This window comes from Mustela nivalis, assembly GCF_964662115.1.
Source record: "Mustela nivalis genome assembly, chromosome: 8".
NCBI lineage: Eukaryota > Metazoa > Chordata > Mammalia > Carnivora > Mustelidae > Mustela > Mustela nivalis.
Genome location: NC_139027.1, coordinates 100,342,209 through 100,364,695, shown reverse-complemented (window position 1 = coordinate 100,364,695; position 22,487 = coordinate 100,342,209). Strand labels below are relative to the sequence as shown.

The 22,487-nt window shown below is 39.7% G+C and overlaps 1 protein-coding gene across 23 annotated transcripts in view; it reads right to left on the bottom strand.

Annotated features, from left to right (window-relative positions):
* The window catches only part of RALGAPA2 (Ral GTPase activating protein catalytic subunit alpha 2), a 328,431-nt gene that overhangs the window by 85,376 nt on the left and 220,568 nt on the right, over positions 1-22,487 (bottom strand). For all 23 annotated transcript variants that reach the window (XM_082743139.1, XM_082743124.1, XM_082743140.1 and 20 more), the window contains 2 exons: positions 21,349-21,504; positions 15,213-15,371 (listed from right to left, as the gene is read on the bottom strand). In XM_082743139.1, the coding sequence (XP_082599265.1) occupies positions 15,213-15,371; positions 21,349-21,504 (315 nt within the window). The remainder of the gene's footprint in view (positions 1-15,212; positions 15,372-21,348; positions 21,505-22,487) is intronic.

Here is a 22,487-nt window from a genome sequence, read left to right as displayed (position 1 = left end):
TTTATAGAGGTTGGAGACATGAGGAAGAATTAGCAAAGAAGACTAGGGAGGAGTTTTTGGAGATGGTAGAGAGAAACCTCCACTGTACCTGGCACACAGCTGGAAAGCAAATACTGGTTTAATGGGTGAAATTATTATTATTTTAAATAATTTAAATTACTTAATAAATGCAGGTCTCCAGCAAGGTCTTTTTATTTGTGTCAAAGGCTATTTATTTGTGGAATATCTCTTCTGTGGTTGGCACTGGGAGAGCGGCTGGAGATACAATGGTAAACAGAAGACTGTCTCTGCTCAAAGGAGTGGATGTGAGGAACTGGGATAAGGGATCTATGAACTAACATCCTTCAACAAAGACGTAAAAGTGCTAGATTCAGCACTTTTACTAAACAAAGACATAAAAATCTCTTACAAATTTTTGGCAAATTAAATCCAGAAATATATTTAAAAGACACTGTATCTTGATCAAATCATATTTTGCATAAAAAACCAAGGTTGGTCTAACAATCATAAATCCACTAGTGCAATTTATTACATTAATAAAATAAAGAAGAAAAACCGTACGGCCTTCTTGATAGATACAGAAAAAGCACACATAAAATTCCACTCTCATTCGTGATTAAAAAAAAAATTCCCAGCAAACTGGGAATAGAAGAGAACTTCCTCAATTTGATGAACTCTTTAAGGAAAAAAAAATTGTAACATAATTAATGGTGAAATAATAAATGTTTTCCACTTAAGATATGAAAAGGCAAGGATGTCTATGTCACCTTTTCTATTCAACATATCCTAATCATTACAATAAAGAAAATAAAAGAAAGGAAGTAAAAAGAGAGGAATATAAAGATTAGAATCAAGTTATTTTTATTTACAGATAACATTATTATGTACATGAGAAAGGGATTTAACTAGAACTGGATTTAGAACACAAAGGAATTTAACTAGAACTGGATTTTGAAAGGTCTACAGAATACAATATACACTCCAAATCAATTACACTTCTGAATGTTAGCCACCACCAACTGGAAAATGACATTTACAAATACTGTTCATAATAGCATCAAAAACATCAAGTGCCTAGAAATAAATTTGACAAAGGACACACACACACACACAACCAAACATGACTGAGGTAAATTAGAGACAACCTAAGAAATGGAAAGATGTACAATGTTCATGGATAGGAAGTTTCCATACTATTAAGATATCAAGTCTGCTGAAATGGAACAAGAGATTCAACACAAACCAAATAAAAATTCTACCAAGCTGTTTTTATAGATATAGATAAGCTCATTCTAAATTTATATTAAAATGAAAAAACTTAAGTTAGCCAAGGCAATAAGATTTATATTACTTAATTTCAAGGGATACTATAAAACTACAGTAATTAATATATCATAATGTTGGTACCAGGACAGACAAATATATCAACAGAACAGAGCATAGAGTCCAAGAATAGATCCAGGTGATTGGCAATAAAGCAGCGTATCAATTTGATAGGGAAAGGAAAGTCTGTTTCAAAAAAGGCTCTGAAACAAACAGATAGCTATTTTTAAAAAGTGAATCTTGGCCTCTAACTCATATCAACTCATATCACACACAAAAAATTTAGGTGGATTATAGATCAAAATAGTGAAGCTAAGGGGTGCTGGGTGGCTCATTTGGTTGAGCACATGCCTTCGGCTCAGGTCATGATCCCAAGTTTCTGAGATAGAGCCCCACATCAGACTCCCTGCTCCACGAGGAGTCTACTTTTCCCTCTCCTGCCTGCCACTCCCCCTTCTTGTGCCCTCTCTCTTTCTCTCCCTGTGTCAAATAAATAAATAAAATCTTAAACCTAAAAAACCTTAAAAAAATAGTAAACCTAAAACCAATAGATTTCCAGAAGAAAACACATGAGAATATCTTCACAATTTGGGGTCAGGAAAGGGTTTCTTAGGGTGTAAAAGGCAACAGACATAAAAGAAACAAAATTAATTGGTCTTAATAAAAATGTAAAACATTCTGCTCATAATGAAAGTGAAAAGGCAAGGCACACATATTCACCAAACTGGACATATCCTCAATGTCCATCAATAGGAGAATGAATGAAACAATTTGTGGTACATTTAACCAACAGAAAATTCCACAGTAATGAAATGAACAAACCATAACTACATGTAACATCATGGGAATGACCTAAACGTTATGCTGAGTGAAGGAAACAAACACAAAGAAGTTCACACCATGTAGTTCCAGTCACAGAAAGTTCAAAAGCATGTAAAACTAATCAACAGTGACAGACATCAGAACAGTGACCACCTTTTTGGGGGGTTAGTGATTGGGAGGGAGTGTAAAGAGATTTCTGGCAGCTGGCAATATCCTATGTTTACATCTGGGAAGCATTAAATCATTTGCTTTGAAAACATCATCAAGCTGTACACTTAAATTTGTGCCCTTTTCTTGATTAACGTTATATTAAAAATATTTAAAAAAAAAAAGAACATAAAAGATTTGAAAAACACAAAAAAACTCATCCTAATGGATACATACAAAATATTTCACCCAACAATTATAGAAGACCCATTCTTTTCAAGCATGCCTAGAATATTTTTAAAAAATTGACCATATTTGGGGTATCTGGGTAGTTCAGTTGGTTAAGCAACTGCATTTGGCACAGGTCATGATCCTGGAGTCCTAGGATTGAGTCCCGCATCAGGCTTCCAGCTCCATGGGCAGTCTGCTTCTCCCTCTGACCTCCCCTCTCATGCTCCCTCTCATGCTCTCTCTCTCTCTCAATCATAAATAAATAAATAAATAAATAATCAAATATAATCTTAAAAAAATAATGACCATATTGTAGGCCAAGGATCTACAAGTAGAGCCTTATGAGGCCTGATTTCAAGCCTGGTGACTTTTCTGTATAGCTTATAAGCTGAGAATGGTTTTTACTTTTTTAAATGGTTGATAAAAACATTTTGTGACATATAATAATTACATGAAATTCAAAATCAGTCAAAAACTAAAGTATTGCTGGAACAGAGCCATAAACCTTCACTTATATACTGTTTATACCTGTTTTCACACAGAAAAGAACTGAGTAGCTGTGACAGACACTGTGTGGGCCAAAAAGCCTGAAAGGTTTACTACCTGGTTCTTCACAGAAAAAGTTTGCTAAGCCCTATTCTAGGTCATAAAGCACGACTTTGAAAATTTCAAGGGGCTAAAATCATACAATCTTAATTCTGTGCCCAAAGAACTAATAAGTTAAAATTTGCAACCAAAGGATAACTAGGACAAATTTCTAAGATTAGAAATCAAGAAAGATACTTCTAAATAACTCAGCAGTCAAAAAAAATACTTATTTAAAAATATGTTAGGCTAAATAGTCATGAGAAGAGTGGATATTAGATGCTGAAGCAGACTGAGAGGGAATATGTGGAATTAAATGCTCTTTTTAGCAAGGAATAAAAGCCTCAACTTCATGAGACACACCTCTGTCTCAAGAAATACTTAAAATCCAAAAGAAAAATAAACTCAAAGAGACAAGAAGGGAAGAAATAGTAAGGACAAAAGTAGGCTTTAATAAAATAGAAACAAATACAGCATACAGACAACCAAGACCAAAAGTTGGTTCTTAGGAGAAAGGCTAATACAATTAATAATCAGAACCTTAACTCAGCATTTCATCCCTGTTGAGCATGTGTGTTCACAACAAACTAAAGTTCCTGGATGACTCACAACTGGCCTCCCCTAGCATGATGACCAGAGCCTGAGATTAGTAAGATTTCCTCACCAGCTGCAAGTTAAGAGGCACACGTGGAGCTCCCATCACTAAAGGAAGCACATCTGAGAAGGAAGCACAAACCTAGAAAGTGCAGCCCAAATGGTTTTTTCCTTATCAGGCCTGGGTGTAGACCAGGACACTGTCACATCAAAGTTCTCTTGCCCAGACAGCTTGAAAGCAGAGAAAGTTCTTTGAAAACGGGGAATTGCACTGAAGTTCATGCTGCAACACTGCTTAGTGTGCCAACACAAGGAGGCGTCCAGCTGTGGAAGCCAGCACAGAGGAGAATCCTTGGGACACAGAAAGCTAGCTGAAATCTCCACTTGATCTGTGGGAATTAATCTTTCATGGACTCAGTCAAGACATCTGGATGCTCCAAAGCAAGGTAACGAACAGCTGAGCTCCATTTAAGTTCCTCACGGATAACCTCCAGCTTCCAGAAACGGAACACTGCCACATACAGGTCTCCTGAGATCCAAGCCACACTGAAAGCAATAAATGCAGAGAACAGGTGGCTTGACTTACCCAGTTTGGCCAGTTATGCATTCCCTTTTAAAAACTGGGGGGGCGTGTGTTCATAGCAAAGATATGACTAGGATTTCTGCACTCAGCTTTTTGGCATTACCTTTATCAAGCAAGGGGTGGGTGACAGCACAGAGATCCAGCATTCAAGTTTCTACTGGACTCCATATGTATGGCCACAAAGTGTACACAGGATGTGTACAGAGAAGCACTCACATGTAAATAGGCTTTCATGAATAAGAATCCACATTCTGAGGTGAAAGTGAAAACGAACACCTTTCTACTCTTAAAACAGGTTGAGACTGCTGAGATTCAAATTTGGGACTTGGTTTGGCTGCCGAGAAACCAAGTCCCCTTGGTAACTTACTACAGTTACATACATGGATGTATCTGGAGCCCAGGAAAGATGAGGTATGCCCTACTCTCCTTACAGAGTGGCTGAAACATTCAAATGCTATGTTAATCCCTAAAGTGGGTTGCAAATACTATTGTCCTAATGAGAGACAAGGTAGAAAAACCATACAATATTGAGACAAGGGTAAAAACTTTAAGAGAAATGTAAGATATGCTTCTGAGAAAGAGAATATTTATTTCCGTATATTTTAATCTTCATATTGTACACATGCATTCTCTAAATAACAGAGGATCATTTGGGGGAAAAATAGATAAAGAACTCTGAAATTTTTCCTGAAAATTTTGAAGTCTACGTAAAATCTTTCTAGGTAAAAATGGAAGAGATTTCAGATTTTCTCAGGTTTTTTTCTTTTTTTTAAGATTTTACTTATTTATTTGACAGAGAGGAATATCACAAGTAGGCAGAGTGGCAGGCAGAGAGAGAGGGAGAAGCAGGCTCCCTGCTGAGCAGAGAGCTCGACGTGGTGCTTGATCCCAGGACCCTGAGATCATGACGTGAGCTGAAGGCAGACGCTTAAACCACTGAGCCACCCAGGCACTCCATGATTTTATCAGTCTAATAGTTACATATTTGCCTGCTTTCATCAAAGCTCCAATAAAGGCTGTAAAGAAATTCAGAGGTAAATATGTCAGAACCCTTATATATATGCAGTTTGTAGGGGAGATAAAATATGTATTCAAGAAGACAAAAAAAAAAAAAAGACAAGAGAAAAAAGCTTTGGTTCAGGTACAGATATAATGTTCTGGAGCTGCAGAGAGTCCTCTGCTAGTGGAGAGAAGCCACAGATGTCTTTGTATTGGAGGTGGGCATGACTGTGGATATTAGCAGAGACCTGTGGGAAGAAAGGGGCACTCCAAGCAGATGGTATAAAATAAGAAAGAAACAGAGGTGGCACTGGCTCTCTTTGCTAAAGCAGTGTTCTCACAATGTATCCCTTGAAGTGCCAATCTAGCAAGCATTAGTTGGTGTTATACGCATTACAGGTAAATAAAGAGAAAGACTGTGGCTGGAATAAGGCAAAGGGCTGCACGCAGATGCTGAGGGATTTACTTTTTATCACGGTGGGAAGTCAGAGACAGGGCCACTAAAGGGAGTAAAGCAGGAGAGGAGGCTGGACTACATACTTGGGAGGACTGGAAAGCTCTGCCACAGCTATCTAGGGAAATGCATGCAGCATCATTACCATTCAGAGGCAAATGAAAAGACTAAAGAACAGCCATGGGGACTGAGCTGGCCAAAGCTGCCTTTCCATGTAATAGCCTGTCCTGACCATTCCTCTGGAGAGGCTTGACTCGTTCTTTCAAAGCCAGACTTCCCTTCATAAGGGGTTCTCCATGAAGAATTGATCTGTACAAGACCTATGCAACCACAAAGCCCATGAGAGTGCTTAGAATTTAACACATTTTATTTTATTTATTTTTTATTTTTATTTTTTTTAAAGATTTTATTTATTTATTTGTAAGAGAGAGAGAGAGAGTGAGAGCGAGCACAGGCAGACAGAGTGGAAGGCAGAGTCAGAGGGAGAAGTAGGCTCCCTGTGGAGCAAGGAGCCCGATGTGGGACTCGATCCCAGGACGCTGGGATCATGACCTGAGCCGAAGGCAGCTGCTCAACCAACTGAGCCACCCAGGCGTCCAAGAATTTAACACATTTTATTTTTATAAAATTTTAACAAAATTTTCAGTCTATGGACTCCTCAGTCTTTCCAGCAAATATAACTGCTATTTTTTTTTCCAGTGGGAAATTTATTGTACTTCAATGCAATTTTTTAATTGATTTATTGTCACTAATTTTGACATCTCAAGATTAAATTTATGGGTCCAGATATACTCCTTCAGTTCATAAGTTCACACTACAGGATTGTGAACTTCCCAGAGAGAGAAACGGTAGCTGGTCCTGGAATTGTAGATGGCAGAGATAGAAAAGTCCTTAAAGATAATCTGTTTTGGGGGCACCTGGGTGGCCCAGTGGGTTAAAGCCTCTGCCTTCAGCTCAGGTCATGATCTCAGGGTCCTGGGATCGAGTCCCGCATCGGGCTCTCTGCTCGGCAGGGAGCCTGCTTCCTCCTCTCTCTGCCTTCCTCTCTGCCTACTTCTGATCTGTCTCTGTCAAAGGAATAAATAAAATTAAAAAAAAAAAAGATAATCTGTTTTGACCTTCCTTATGCACAGATATGGAAAGGGGAAGGCATGGCAGTGTCCTCTGGGAATGCACAGCTCCACAAGATCACCAACGGGGCAATGTTCTTTGAGGAGGGACCAGCTGGAAAAATGACTCACTGGACTTGGGCTAGTTCCTCGAAAAATAAGTGAAAACACACTTAAACTCTATTTTGCAGAACTTGGGGTAGACACAGGAAAAGAATTTCCAAATAGGGAGAAAGTCCCCTTAGGGAACAATCATGGCATCTCCATGAATGTCTTTTAAAGTAGGCTGATGGATTAACTGGGCCTATCAGGGATTCTTCTTTGATGGCTTTGGAGTCTATAATTCTTAATAATGGAGATGAAATCCTTCATCCATTTTGAGTCTATTTTTGTGTGTGGTGTAAGGAAATGGTCCAATTTCATTTTTCTGCATGTGGATGTTCCTTTTTTTGTCTCCCTGTTGTCGCTCCTAAATAAGGCCTTAGATGTGCAGTTCTTTCAGTTGTTACTATATAAAAGTCCTTTGATGTTGTGATAAGGCATGGGGGAGAAGTGTTCCACAGACCTATGATCAGATCTCAGTCTTTTAGTGAGCCTGGATCTCTGAGCTATGACCTCCACAAGTGCTTCTCAGTTTTGTTTTTTTGTGTCCTCCCCACTTTCCCCTTAGGTGAGACAGCAAAGTGAGAGGGAACTCGAGTTGGGTGCTTCCTTTCCCCCCAGCTTGGCTTGGTTCTGGTAAAACTCCAGCAGGTAAAAGCTCTGGTAAAACACTTCCTCTTGAGGATAGGCCTGGTTAAGAAGAACAGAACACTCCAGGTGTATTTCAAAATGACTTCTTCTCCCTCCCTCTGCTGAAGCATGAGGGTTCCCCCCCCCCCCCAATCCTCACTGTGAGAAAGTGGTAGGGCAACCAGAGGGAAAACACAGAAGGGTGGGGGGTCTCCCAAAGACCAGGCCCATCTTGACTCTAATTCACAAATTTGTGTACATGGAGCCTCCAGCAATTGGTCAACTACAGTTGACATTTTCCTACTCTGTTATTGATTCCCCAGGGGTTTCTGTTCCTGGGTTTCTGCTATGGCAAGTTATGATTCTCTGTGTCTGCCTGTCTCTCCAATTTGGGGGACAGTGTTTTCCTTGTGACTTTAATTCTTTGATGGCTCAAAGAAAAGCTGTTGATTTTCAGTTTGTTTAGCTTTTTCTCATGTTGTTAGGATGAGGGTGATGACTTCCAAGCTCCCTACATGCTGGACTGGAAACTAGAATCTCCCCTACCTGAATTAAAGAAGTTTCCTTCTTGCCCATCCTATCGCTGTGTTTTATCTTTTTTTTTTTTTTTTTTTAAGATTTTATTTATTTGACAGAGAGAGATCACAAGTAGGCAGAGAGGCAGGCAGAGAGAGGGAGAAGCCGGCTCCCTGCTGAGCACAGAGAGCCCGATGTGGGCCTCCGATCCCAGGACCCTGAGATCATGACCTGAGCTGAAGGCAGAGCCACCCAGGTGCCCATTTGTTTTATCTTCTTTATAATACCAAAGCTCCTAACTAGTCAACCATTTACCTACTTATTTACTGGCTGTCTCCCTTACTAAAACTGAGATTCCAGGATCATGAGACCACCAGCCCTTGACATAGTATCTGGCACGAAAGGGCCTCAATAGATACATTGCCTGAATGAGTGAGAAAAGACCTCCAGCTTCTGAGGCTCTGACCACTGGACATTAACCAAATCTGTTGAGCACCTGAACATTTCTAGAATGAGATCTGCTGTGACTATCTTTTTGCTTCATGGAGATGCTCGATAGGCCAGGATGAAAGGGTGACAGTATGGTCCTAGGGTCCTGAACAGACTTCTGATGTTATATGTCTTCTTCTTCTTCTTCTGTTTGGTGGGATTGAGAAAAGGCTCCACAGGCAAAACACAGACATGTAAAAACTGCAAAGATTGACTAAATCTATTTTGAGATCAGCACCTAGAGCACAGATTAACAGTCACACTTGAGGAGACTCAGGAAAGAGCAAAGAAAGATGAAACTGTTAGTTTCACTAATTATGAAAAATAATGAGTGTCTCCCTCTTATGACAGTACTCTTGGGGTTGGAAGTGGGAGGAGTGGGCACCTTAATTCCAAAGAGGAAAATCAAGGAGCTATTCAGTCTAAAATTATTCAGAGTTGTCTAGTCCAGGCAAAAATGACAACCAACAAATAAGGAAAATAAGAAAGAATAGCTCTTTCTTCCTATTTTTGGCAACACCACACTTAGGAAAATTTAAAATACATTCCTTAAAACAATAAGTACACTTCTTCCTATGACTTACACTAGAAGCAGTTCATAATCAGTGAGATGCAGCTGTGATAGAAGTACATATGAAGAAAACCACACAACACAACAAAACCCCACAACAACAAACAACAAACTAATGGGTATCAAGGATAGTACAGAAAATACACGCTTCAGGAGAAATTCTCGAATTCTGGGGGGCACTGGGCCTTGTTTTCTTTGTCGCAGAGGAGTTCTGTGTACTTCTGACACCCTGATGGAACAATCAGGAGAACCCACCCCATTTCTTGGCCCAGAGGCCCCTCGTACTGAGGTAGCTCAGAGATGGAGGATGAGAATGGTCTTGATTTCTGACACAAAGCAGGCTCTACTTTTTGCCACTCAGCATGCATTTACACAGGCTGGCTCTGGCTGCCGAGGGAGGGACGTTAAGGCAAAGGAGAGAAAGATGTATATATCAAAGGCCAACTGAAAAAAAAGTAAAACAATATCAACTTTTGAGGTAAATCAATGGAGAGAGAATTCTCAATAGCCAAATTATTGTAAAGGATAAAATAGGAGCTAGGAGTTAATAATAGGCTATAGATTTTTTCCATCTGTATTGGGGCTTATCTTATAAATGAATGTGCTTTATTATTCTTTGGCAACTGCTTGTGGGTGACTCAGATAGTCTTTCAAAAACTGGGCAAAAGAAATAATATAAATCCCTTGTATTCAGGGAATTCCTCTAATTAGGAGTGGCAATAAATTAGAGAAGAAATTTGTTTTTGATATAACATCTGCAAATGACAAATGCCTTTCACAGAGTTCTCAACGTCATTCCTTTACTAAAAGAACTCCAATAACAACAATAATAAATTCCCCAAACAACATATTGTGATAATAGGTTTAATAACATATTTTTGGGGTGCCTGGCTAGCTCAGTTAGTAGAGTATGTGATGCTTGATCTCAGAGTTGTAAGCCCAAGCCCCATGTAGAATGTAGAGATTACTTAAAAAAATAATGTCTTTTAGTAAATTCTGGCTATTTAGCATTTTCAATTATCTTTTAGAATAAATGATTCTTCACATATTCAAAAGTTAACAATTTACTTTCCCTGAGAATTTCCCAGAATATTTTAAAGGATATGCTTTATCTCAAGAAGGTTATTTGGTTGGGGTTGAGATAAATATTTAAGAAAATTGCATAGAGGAAATAAAAAAGAAATTTCCATAACCATGCTGCAGTCAAACACATCCCATATATAATGAAGCCATATTAGTAAAAGATTTCCTTTCAAACAGAGATGCCAATACTGGCTACTCTTCATCTTACACATGCAAAAATGTTTTTGTGATTTTTGGTGCATCAGCCTTAACCAGCATTTCTGGGTACTGGCTCCAGGTGAAGGTCCTGGACTAGCTGTCTTCCTGAAGAGGGATGAGAATACACACACACACACACACACACACACACACACACACGCACGCACACACACACGCTCACACACGCTCACACACTCACAGTAGTTGTGAATCTGCAAGGAAGATAAATACCACCTTGACAGCAACCTGGTGGGTTGGAGCAACTTAGGGAAAGGACAAGCATCTAGGAACAGGAGGCTCAAACAGGGCCCATCATCTAAGAGGGGTACCTAGAATCCTTGAAAAGGACTGCAGAGAGTACTTGGTCCCCAACCTGAATGCCATAGCTGAGGAAAAAAAAAGTCCGAAGAAATTAAGAGACCTGCCTAAGCCCTGTATCCACTCGTGGCAGCACTGTAACTAGAACTCTGGGGTCCTGAACTAGAACTAGAACTAGAACTGGAACTCTATCCTGGTATTGTTTCCTGCCTGTACTTCTCAGAAATGGCTGAATCATCTATTTTCCTCCCCTACCCATATCTACCAGGGCCAAGTAAGGAGAGTCTGGAGGACATTGACAGGTCTTTCACTTATAAAACTGACATTCTGGTTGAGGTGATAAGGAGAACTCAGCCTTCTCTTGTCTTAACTGCACCCGGTCAAGGCTGCTTTGGCATGTCTGCCCTCTGGTTGGACAGTCACTAGCCACGTGCTAATGTACCTGGAGATAAACATGACAGAAACACTAAAACCTACCTTCACAAATTCATAAAAGCAAATGTTTTGAATACCAAATTATATTTAGTTGCTGAAAAAAGAAAAGCAACATGGGTTCTCACTGTGATTTGGAAGCTCTAGGAACCCCTTTTCTGCAGAATAAGTTGGGCATTTAAACAAACTCTTTCAAGCCTTCATGCTCTGCTCTATATGCAAGTCTTCCCTGACTAGTGATTTAGTAATAAAAAAAAGAAATAAAAAGCCCCCAGCAATCTGACAACAGTACATCTCTTTTTCATGATCAAAGACTACTGTGTCGATATTTACAGAGATGAACTTACTTTGAAAATAATTTCACAATGAAACCACATTACCGAATACACAGGTATTTATTTATTTATCTATCTACTTATTTATTTATTTTTAAAGTTCAATAAAAAGCTCAAGAAGTGAACAGGCCCTCTCAGACGCGAGGGTTTTCTGTGCTCATACAGCACGCCCACACTTCTTGAACATACCATTTCACAAATGCTGTGTATTATTAAGAGGAGGCGGATTCTGCCAGGCACATAATTTGTATATTTAAGGGAGGTGTATGGAATGAAAAAGCGAAATATGTTAAATTTCAAAGGACTTGGAAGCAATGCTGCCTGTGAGCTTGTATTACAAATAGCCCTACATTATTACATACGCTATTAATGAGGCTGAGTGAATGAAAGTACAATTTGAATATGCATGACTCTACCCAATGAGCAGGACTTTTGTGTACTGATGAGGTTTTTTTTCCCCCCTCCTAAAAAAGGATTAAAATTATTCTTAAAGAAGTATGGCTGCCCAGAGACCAGTAAAATAAATTTACTTAGACCAGAGTCATACTATATTCAGATGAAATATACAGGTGCTAAAAGAATGCCTTTAATCTACCTATAATTCATGGAACTTGTGCATAATTCTGTCTTCCTCCAAAGGAATATTCCTCAACTTCAAGCAGCTGCGTCAATACAATTTCTAAGCAAAAATAATGATTTTGGTGGAGATCCCTAAAAGTAGACAAGGTTAAATAAACCTTTTGAGTACAAAGCCTTTACTTCCAAGTGAGGAGCACTAGTTAAAAGACTGGGGAATGGGTAAATTATTGCACCAAATGGCTGAGAATTAATCTCTGCTGACTAGCTGTAATCTAACGAGGCGTCTGTGTCCCAGGGAGCCCGCAGCATGTCCCTGGCGGTATGTGCAGTGTGTCGAGTCTGCGTGGCACCCTTTGTCCTCGCTTACAGGCGGCCTTTCCCCTCATTGTCCATAATATCCTCATGCATCTGGGACGCGTGGAATGCATTCATACTAACAGACTTACCATTGTTTTCTCTCAGAAGCTTTGTTGAGCAAAGACTGCATCACGGTTACTGATAATTATATTGCTTAATTAATCAAGACAAAAAAAATTTGCAAATCATTGCCTGGTTGCCAAGCAGGGAGATAAAAATGACAACAATACAAGCTGAAGCAATATAACAAAAGTAACAGCTATCTGATCAGAAATTCTTATATAATGAAGCTATTAATGCTAAATCGGTTAATGTTAACATTGCTCCAGGTGTCTCTACTTAGATGCAAACAAAAAGGCTAACATTATGGATATAAAAGGCCAAATGTTGCCATGGATTCTGTAACCTGATAGAGAGGACAGCCTTTTCATTTGATTAGGGAATGCAATTTAAATACCAGGGACTGAAGCCAAACAAACAGACTTTCCCTCCACAAGCCTCTTGCATTCACCCTGGGGTCAGTGGTTGGTGAACAAAAGGTCAGCCACACTTGCCCTGGAAATGTCTGGATTAATTTTATTACATTGTAATGGTTTGTACTTTAAATGTGGGGATAACACTAAATTTCCAGTTGGCTATTATTCTCTTCTTCCCTAAAGGGAAGGCTTTTGGATTGAAATATTCAGACAGTGATTTGCTCAATTCACCTTGTCAAAATTTATGACCAAATTTGTAAAACGTACATTTTCTAAAGAAATTTTGAAAAGGTATGTTAATACTTGTTTTCATGTGTTGGAAGTGTAATACCTTTTTAAAAAACCACTTTTTAAGAAAGTTAAAAGTGGGACCCTTTTGACACTGTGAAGTGAATTGAAATACCTTTTATGTTCTTTTTTTGCCACAAAAAATAATGGTGACATTTTTAGGACATTTTAGAGGACCACACTGAAAATGAACTAATAAAGCCAGTTAATCCATACTAAATAATAAAGAATCATGTTTTGCAGATTTGGAAGCTATAGGACACTAAATCTGTTGGTTGTCTAATATCAACATTTTAAGTTTAATTCTTAAAGTCAGTGTTCTTCCCGGACAAACACAAACATTATTAGTACTCAGAGCCATTTTCTTATACAATAATGAAAACTTTATACAAAAAGACACAAATCAAAGATAACACAAATATTTAGTGTGAAGAACTTGTGGCATCTTCACTCCCTGAATAGAAAAGAGGGTTCCCTTTATGTCAGGCTTCTCACCAGCCAGAGTGGGGCTTTTCTGAATTCAGGAGGTGACCCACACTGTGTCTAGTCTGAGAAATGATTTATTATTTATTCTATTTTCATAGTAGTGACTATAACTAAAAAATTACCAGCGATGGTAATAACAACAGCAGCAATTAACACTTACAGCTTTTATTCTTGAGTCAGCCACTGTTTGAAGCACCTTTCATTTTTTTTTACTTTTATTTTTTACAGTGTTCCAAAATTCATTGTATATGGACCACACCCAGTGCTCCATGCAATACATGCATAATACCTCCAAAATACCAACTACCTTTCACTTCTTAGCTCATTTAATCTGCATGACTTTAACACTTTTGATTATGCTATAAATCCCAGAAAATCTCAGTTACCTATTATTTTAAAGCTCAAAATACAGAGTATGTAGAATGATAACTTTTAGTTCCTTCAAGAGAACAATTTGGAATGAAAATGAAGATTACACTTAATACCAACCTGGAGCACCAAGTCATTTTCTCGAGAAGTGACTTAACTATGCTAAATGTTTAATTAAAAATGTAAAAGCAGGGGTGCCTGGGTGGCTCAGTGGGTTAAAGCCTCTGCTTTCGGCTCAAGTCTTGATTCCAGGGTCCTGGGATCGAGCCCTTCACCCAGCTCTCTGCTCAGCAGGGAACCTGCTTCCCTTCCGCTCTCTCTGCCTGCCTCTCTGCCTACTTGTAATCCCGGTCTGTCAAATAAATAAATAAAATCTTTAAAAAAAATGTAAAAGCAAACCCTTCTACTAATAATTCCAACACAAAAACAAGTCCCTATATAAAGCACCACTAAAATACCACTAAAGGCATGGCAAGGATCGAAAGTGCAGCCAATTTAGTACACAGCACATAACCATTGGATTGTTCCAGCCATTCTCATGATCAATACCAATTGATGTGGCTACATTGATTCTGTGGCAAGGTGCTTCAATTGTTAAAAATCATCACATGGGCGGGCTGTGCTGCAGAGGCCTAGCTTTCTTCACAGCCATGCTCGCAATCCTTCAGGATTGACCCCCATTAGCAGCAGTCAGAGGCTTGGTGAGCAGTGACTGTTTGTCATGCAAGGTCGAATTCTATACCCACAGCCATCCACAAAACGCTAGATGTGACATAGGGCTCATTCAACTCTTATAATTATTAATCAATATGTCCCAAATTTAAAATTATCATTTTTTAAAATTAAAAAAAAATTTTTAAATTCAAAACATTTCAAATACCATGAATATCTTCAAACTGTAATTCCCAAAGAGTCTAGACATAAAAATACAGAATTCTGTGCTCCTGAGGAAAGACACTGTGAAAATCCCAATTCATACTGAATTTCCATATGGCATGTATAATTCAGATATATGTGAGACATTCACCAGTTGGAAAAAAGTCCCCTTTAACATATTTATATCATTATTTTTCAAAAACAGTGAATCATATGGTAAATGCTATATGAGTCAGAGTGATAATGTGGTGAAAACGTACCTCGGGTTTCTTCGTGATCGCGATAAAGAACATGTGATTCTTCACTGGGTAAATAATGATTGAAACGTCTCCGAAGGCAGTCGGGATAATTCCCCTGCGGTAGTCCCTGGAGTGTTCAGACCAGACAATGTGGACCTCGTCATTCCCCAAGTGACGGAGCTGCAATGGCCAATTGGCTCTTTATTAATCAGAGTGATAACAGCAATTTATGAGGGGTCGTGGCTAACAAATTGAATTATAATACTCAGAGGCAAGAATATTTCACTACTAAAAAAAGGTACAATGCCACTGTCTTCTATGACGATTTGAAAAAAAGATAAACACATGAAAATTTTCATTACCACTTACTTTCTATGGAAATACACTGGCACTGAGATGATGCATCTAAGCATGGCAGGTACATTACTGCTAGAAGGGGATGAGACCTTTTCAAGGATTTTTTTAAATTGAATTTTACTCCTGTATTAAAGCCTTATGCTTTATACTGCTGAGCATGTCTCCAAACAATTAACAACATGAGCCTTTTATTTCATATTACAATAGAGCTTCATAAAACTCTAAATTCAATGGTTATTAAGAAAAAATATGAATATAAGACCAAAAGCTACTATAACACAATTGTTACCAAATGTATAAAAACTAGATTTGTGACAAAGCTTTAAGAAAAAGTACATATAAAATTACCTTTGTTTAAGAAACTAATAAGTATTACTTAAATTTAATAACAACAATAGTAACTAGCTTTCAGAGAGTTTGTCTTACTATCCAGAAAGTATGTTCACATGTATTGTTTTGTTAAATCTTCCTACTCTCTGAGGCAGATGACATCATCTTTGTGCTATCTGACAGGGAAGGGATGGGGCTCAGAAAGAGAAAGGCACCACCTGACAAGGTGTGCAAATAGCAAGGAGCAGAGCAGGCCTGGAAATCTGGGCTGGGGCCTCTAACTTAGTGTCATTTCTACTGTTCACAGCCATCAAAGTTGACAACAAAAGCCAGTTGTACTGTCACTGCTCAAATAGCGTAACCCACTTTTTTGGGTCATTTTATAGACAAAGAGGCCATAAAATCCAAAAACAAGTCAGCTACCCCCAGGATCTCTAAGAAAGGCTTAGCATGCCTCCAAGGAAGAGACTCTTTGAGACTTCTTCCTGGGCTGAGCTCTTTGGCCGCAAGAACACCCTTGATGAAGGTCCTGTGTACTGACTGTGAATCCTGGGCTGGAGAAGGCCCTGCATGAAATTGTCTGATAAGCCGGAGACTGTGACTAAACAGACTAGATTATAAAGATTAAAATGTTGGCCAAAATTAAAGTTCTACAACCAGAAAGGCTGACTGGTGAAGGCCCTCTGACACCTGTTGAAAGTCTGAGGTTTGGTTCTCTCACATGCTGCAGAAGAATGCGATCTACCATCACTTGGGGAAGCATTTCTTGCTTCCTAGCTTATTTAATAGACGAACCCCAATAATGACTAAATTCAGAGGCACTATTAATAAAATAGTGATGCTGCACCAAAGGTAATGTAGTTTTGTATTTAAAAAAAAAAAAAAAAAAGATGCTCTGGAGTACCATGTATTTAAAACACGTTAGTATAAAGCAAATTTTCCTTACACACTATTTGACCACAAAAGAAAACTGTGAGGTGACCCCCAACATGGCCTCTTTTCCATTTACAAGATTACAAAGGAAGTTGGTTTGCTGCAATGCTTTCCTGTTCTTCACTCTTCTGTGCTTCTGGGAATGACTGTTTGAGTCAATTTTTTTTTTTTTTTAAAGATTTATTTATTTGACAGAGAGAAATCACAAGTAGAGAGGCAGCCAGAGAGAGAGAGAGAGGGAAGCAAGCTCCCTGCTGAGCAGAGAGCTCGATGCGGGACCCGATCCCAGGACCCTGAGATCATGACCTGAGCCGAAGGCAGCGGTTTAATCCACTGAGCCACCCAGGCGCCCCTGTTTGAGTCAATTTTTAAAAATTGACCTTTGTACTACAGTGAGGTACAGGTGCGATTACAGGTAACCCCTATGAGAGGGGCACATGATTCAGCTGTGTCTGAGCTTGGGCACTGGGATAAACACAACTGTGGGTGTTGAACACAAGTCATGATGATCTAGAACAATTTAACAGCATCTACAACTTTCTAAATGTGAAGTTACCCAGTATATCTTTCTTCCTCTTCCCCCATCACATATAAAGGTGAAAAGGGTAGTAGGCAAAAGGTGCAGCCATGCCATCACCATCCATAAATAGTTAAAAGAAAAAGAAAGACACCAAATTCTCATAGCAAAACTGAATGTCTCTCTATATTCATCTATTTCCACCTCTCTTTCTTTTCTCTTTCTTTTTTAATAAAACATGCCAGGATCTCACAACACACTCCTGAAATTCAATCGTTTTGGAGTGAAAACATAGTCAGCATTACCAGCAACACAATAAAGGCAGGTTTTCAAGGGAAATAGGAATTGTATCAAATTGAAACATTGCTGGGGTGGGAGGCAGGTTGGGGGAAATTTAGCCTAGCAGAAGAAAATTGTGACAGTACGGCTGCCATCACCCTGTCAAGAGAGGCAAACTGCCAGGTGGTTTTGTTGTGCCCCTTGACATAATGCCGGCACAAGAGTCACAATGGGAACAACACACCTACTAAACACCCTTCAAATGGGGGGCTACCACCTAATGCTAGCACCCTAAAACCTGTGATGGTTCCTTTCAATCCAGAAGCATAAGTTGCTCAAGGCATTTGCTCTGAGGTAATACAGTGATTACTGAAATTTCCAGTTACTTTCCCTTTCCTCAATTAGGTTCCTCAATTATATAATTCACATAAGTCTCTCCTAATTCTGTTTGGATTGTGTTCTCAGAACCATAGCAAGGGAGAATAGTATCACACTGACAGACCTGTCCTCCCAGTGTGGCATTTCTGTAATTAAGGAAAAGCTATTTCTGTGTGGTAATGATACAATTTTCATCATCTCAAAGCTGCTTTCAATATCATGTGCTCCAGATCTCTGGACAAGTCACAGTTTAATTGGCTAACTCACAAAACTAAGAGCTAAGGCCACAGGACCCACTGACTAGTAGATCTGAGCAAAGAGCAAAAACATGCCCTCTTCTGCCTCAAACAAGAACACAAGCAGGTGAAATAAGTAAGCTAACCCGGCCGTGTCAGAATAGGAAGGAATACTCTGGAAGCTTCAATGTGTTGCTCAGTGTAAAGGGGATTTCATGACAGAGATGTCATTTTGTGAGTTCTGGAGAATTCTGAACAGAGGGCCCCCTATCTAAAATCCACCAGTGAGTTTGTTGCGTGCACACAAGTGAAGCTGGTATGACTCATGTATAGTCTGGGAGAGACTGATGAGTCTCGTCCTGGGACGGAGCTGTCACTCATGCTCGCTACTGCTTCAGTTGCACAACAGGCTCCAGAATGCACGGATGCTTAACAGGCTCAGAACAAATGCTCGCTTCTTCAGTCTTAAGAAATCAACCCCATGTCCTGCCACTTCTTGTCCTGACAGAGTTTCAAAGTCCCTCCGCCTGGGCCCTTCTGCCTGCTGCTGCCAGGCGGCACGCACTGGTGACACTGGTCATGGTACACACCTAATAGGCTGACCTCCTTTCCCGACTAATTGCATTACATCGCCAGCTGGCTCCAGAAGGAGTCGTCTGTTTGATTGAAGAATTCCTGCTCCTCAGTAGGCCCGGCTGCTACTTTTACTAAGTAACAGTCAGGCCTGACATCCCCATTGTTCAGCTGACAGTGTGCCCATCCTAAAATCTAAGTTTTATTTGTAAATTAACCAAGAAACTTCCTGCCAGAACAGTGCTGCCTGGAGACTGATAATGTGGGCCTTTCATCCCTTTTCACTTGTACTGTATCACTGCCAATTTGTTTTTTATGCGGCTGGCCAGCCTGAGGCTATAAAAGCCTTGTAAGACATAAGTGCAATTATAGTCCTGGAGTCAAATGAATTGGACAAATCCAATAGCACAGCTCTGTCCCCACTCTGCAAACCCCTACAGCAGTTAGATTAGCTGTGAAAAATCTAATCTAGCTAGAGCTAACAAATTTCTGCAGTGAAGGATCAAGAGTTCAGTATGGGGTTGCAACCGGATTGTGGAATTGAAAAAGTGCCCCCATGACAGGGGCAGAAGAGAGCATGAATCACTTTAGAATTTTGCAGCTCATTTTTAAGCTGTTAGGGACAATTTAGTTAGAATAAGACAAGGAACTGTGGGCTGCTGTTACTGTGACTGATTTTTAGTCTGGCTGTGAGACATCCTGATAAAGAGAGTTTGTCACTAATGATGCTAAATCTCAGAGCTGCAAAAGGTATCAGCTGAATTTTGATTATTACAGTAGGGAATCTTTCAACCAGGCCAAGCCTTGCAACATTATTTATGGCAAGGCATTTTATCAAGAAAACATGATGTCTTTCGTGAAAGAAAAAAAAAAAGAAGAGAAAAAGGAAGAGAGGAAAAAAACCAAAAGAATCCTATCTAGGAAATAATTTTTAAAAATATTTTAAATAAACCTATTAACAAAATAGTTCTCAGTCATAAAAAAGTCATAGAATATGGCAACACATTTGCGGATTAGCAGTAATTTACAAGGCACTGCAAGTATAAAGGATATAGAAGCCCTGCCTAAGGTCCTGATAATCTGAAACAGAGCAGGGTCCCCCTTCAATAAGAATATCGCTACCAGGGTGGCCATTAAAACCTAAGCCATGGAGGCAGCTCCTCCATGCCTGAAGGAGGCAGCACATGGCCGTCATGCTCTGCACGTCCCAGACACTTAGTCACTGTGAATACGTTGTCTGTGATTGTGCTGCGACCCAAGTTCTGAGGTTTTATGAATACCACCGCCCACGATATAGGTGGTCTAGACATGTGGAGCTGTAGTGATGAAAAAGCAAAACTGCAGAGAGAAGAGATGAGGTGGTAACAGTGGGGCCCACTGGCCAATATTAGTCACTCCTAATGCGACAGGAGAAAAAGGATTCGATTAGACCAGTGGGCAATGATGAGGGCTGATGTTAGAAATCCTACACCAGGCACCATGCTAAGCAGTTGTATGAGCATTATCCATTTACTTCGCAACAACCCTGTGACTGTTTTTAATCTCGTTTAGTAGATGGGGAAACTGAGGCACAGACTACTAACAGTTGAGCTCACGTCTGCCTGTCTCTAGACCCTGGCTATAACCACCACACTTAATCCTTTAATGGATTTTTTAGTTCCTCAATGAGCTATTTTCAATCCTTTAATGGATTTTTTAGTTCCTCAATGAGCTATTTTCCCATCCACTGAGGTGCTGCTGTAGTTTTATTGCATCCTTGTAGGAAGTGAGTGGGTGTGAGGTAGGGATTCCAGGCTCACTCTGCCACCCACTAGAGCAGGTTAGCTGCAGTTCTTCCTTTCATCTGGAAACTCAGAGCAGTGGGTCAGACTTCTAGGCTTCCTTCCCAGACTAAAATTCCTCTTCTTTTAAGGTGCTCCTCACCTCTAATAGAGGGTTACCTGAAGTAACCATCTTGCAGGTTTGAAAGTTCAGGGCCATGTACCCCTGGGGAGTTCCTCAAAGGTGGAGGAGGTTTCCTCTCAATTCTAGAGAAAATTGCCTCCTGGGCCCAAGTTGGAAGAGAAACAAGGTCAGTGCCAAAGGTGGGACCCCCTAGGCAGGAGCACACCTGTACTTGTGATTTTCACAGATACTGCCCAATTGCCCCCAGCAAACCTGGGAGGTGCCTGCTTTCTCAGCAATTTGTCAGGACAGAGTCCTTGCATCTTAAGACCTTTGCCAACCTGAGAGGTCAAGAATGCTATTTTCTGTCAGTTAATAGTCAGAGGAAGGAAGATCCAAAATTAACAACATTTAAGACCCTTCCTTTTCCTATATCTTAATCTTAGGATTTAAGACTCAAACTTTTCATTTATTTCTTTGTCTAATTTTGCCAAGTTAGATATTTCAGATTAATTACAACTGTAGCTTGAGAAGAAATACACTGAAATTGCACCCAGAGGAAATCAGTCTCGGTGCATGTCATGCCAAGGGCTTTGACTGGACTATAAGAGTCCCACCTATAAACCATGGTGGCTAAGAATGGTCCTCAATCCTCAAAGAGACTTCTTACCTTTTTGGTGAGTGAATCATCTGAGTCTGATGGCATCCGAGTTGAAACGTGGAAAATCACTTCCACAGTCGAGGTAGCATAGTAAGGGGCAGTCTGCCCTGTGCTGCCATTGCGTTGAAGTCCGCCCATGAACCCACAGTGGGTTGAGAGATCCACCTGACGCAGGTAACAAAGAGGGAAGAGTGAGGGTCAACCCTAAATTGTTTTTACCAAGCAAAAATGTCCTTTCTTTTAAAGAAATATAATTATTTTCATTTTGATTTCTGATAACAAACAAATATAATACTAAATTAGACAAAATCAAAACATTAAAGAAACCTTCACAATGTGGATGCCTAGGTAGCTCGGCTGTATAAGCCACTGCCTTCAGCTCAGGTCATGAACCCGGAGTCCTGGGATAGAGTCCTGTATCGGGCTTCCCCTGCTTTGCAGGGAGCCTGCTTCTCCCTCTACCTCTGCCTCTCCCCCTGCTTGTGTTCTCTCTTTCTCTCTCTATGTCAAATAAATAAATAATACCTTAAAAAAAAAAAAAAAAAAAGAAACCATTACAATGAAAGTGCTCCAAAATCCTATTAACCTAAGAAAGGCACCATCACAAATTTGATGCACATTTCTCTAGCTTTTTTCCATCTTATACATACAGACATATGAATACGTGTGTATGTATATTTATATGTGTTTATGTACAAACACACACACACACACACACACACACACACAGAGCTTCCCTACTGATGGATTTATGGGATTTTCTGCTTTCTCAAACAGTGCTGGTATCATCAAATCACAAGGAGCATTCAAAGGAATGTTTTGGTAGGATGTTATATCAAAGATTCCAGATGTTTTAAAATTTAACAGCCATGGGGCACCTGGGTGGCTCAGGTCATGATCCCAGGGTCCTGGGATCGAGGCTCATATCAGGCTCTCTGCTCAGTGGGGAGCCTGCTTCCTCCTCTCTCTCTGCCTGCCTCTCTGCCTAAATAAATAAATAAAATCTTAAAAAAAAAAATTTAACAGCCATTGCTAAACTATGCTTCAAAGGGGTTGTTTTGATTTACACCACTACTACAAGTCTGGAAGTTATCATTCTTTTATTATTATTTTTCTTTTTCACGTTATGGTGTGAATAATCACTTCTT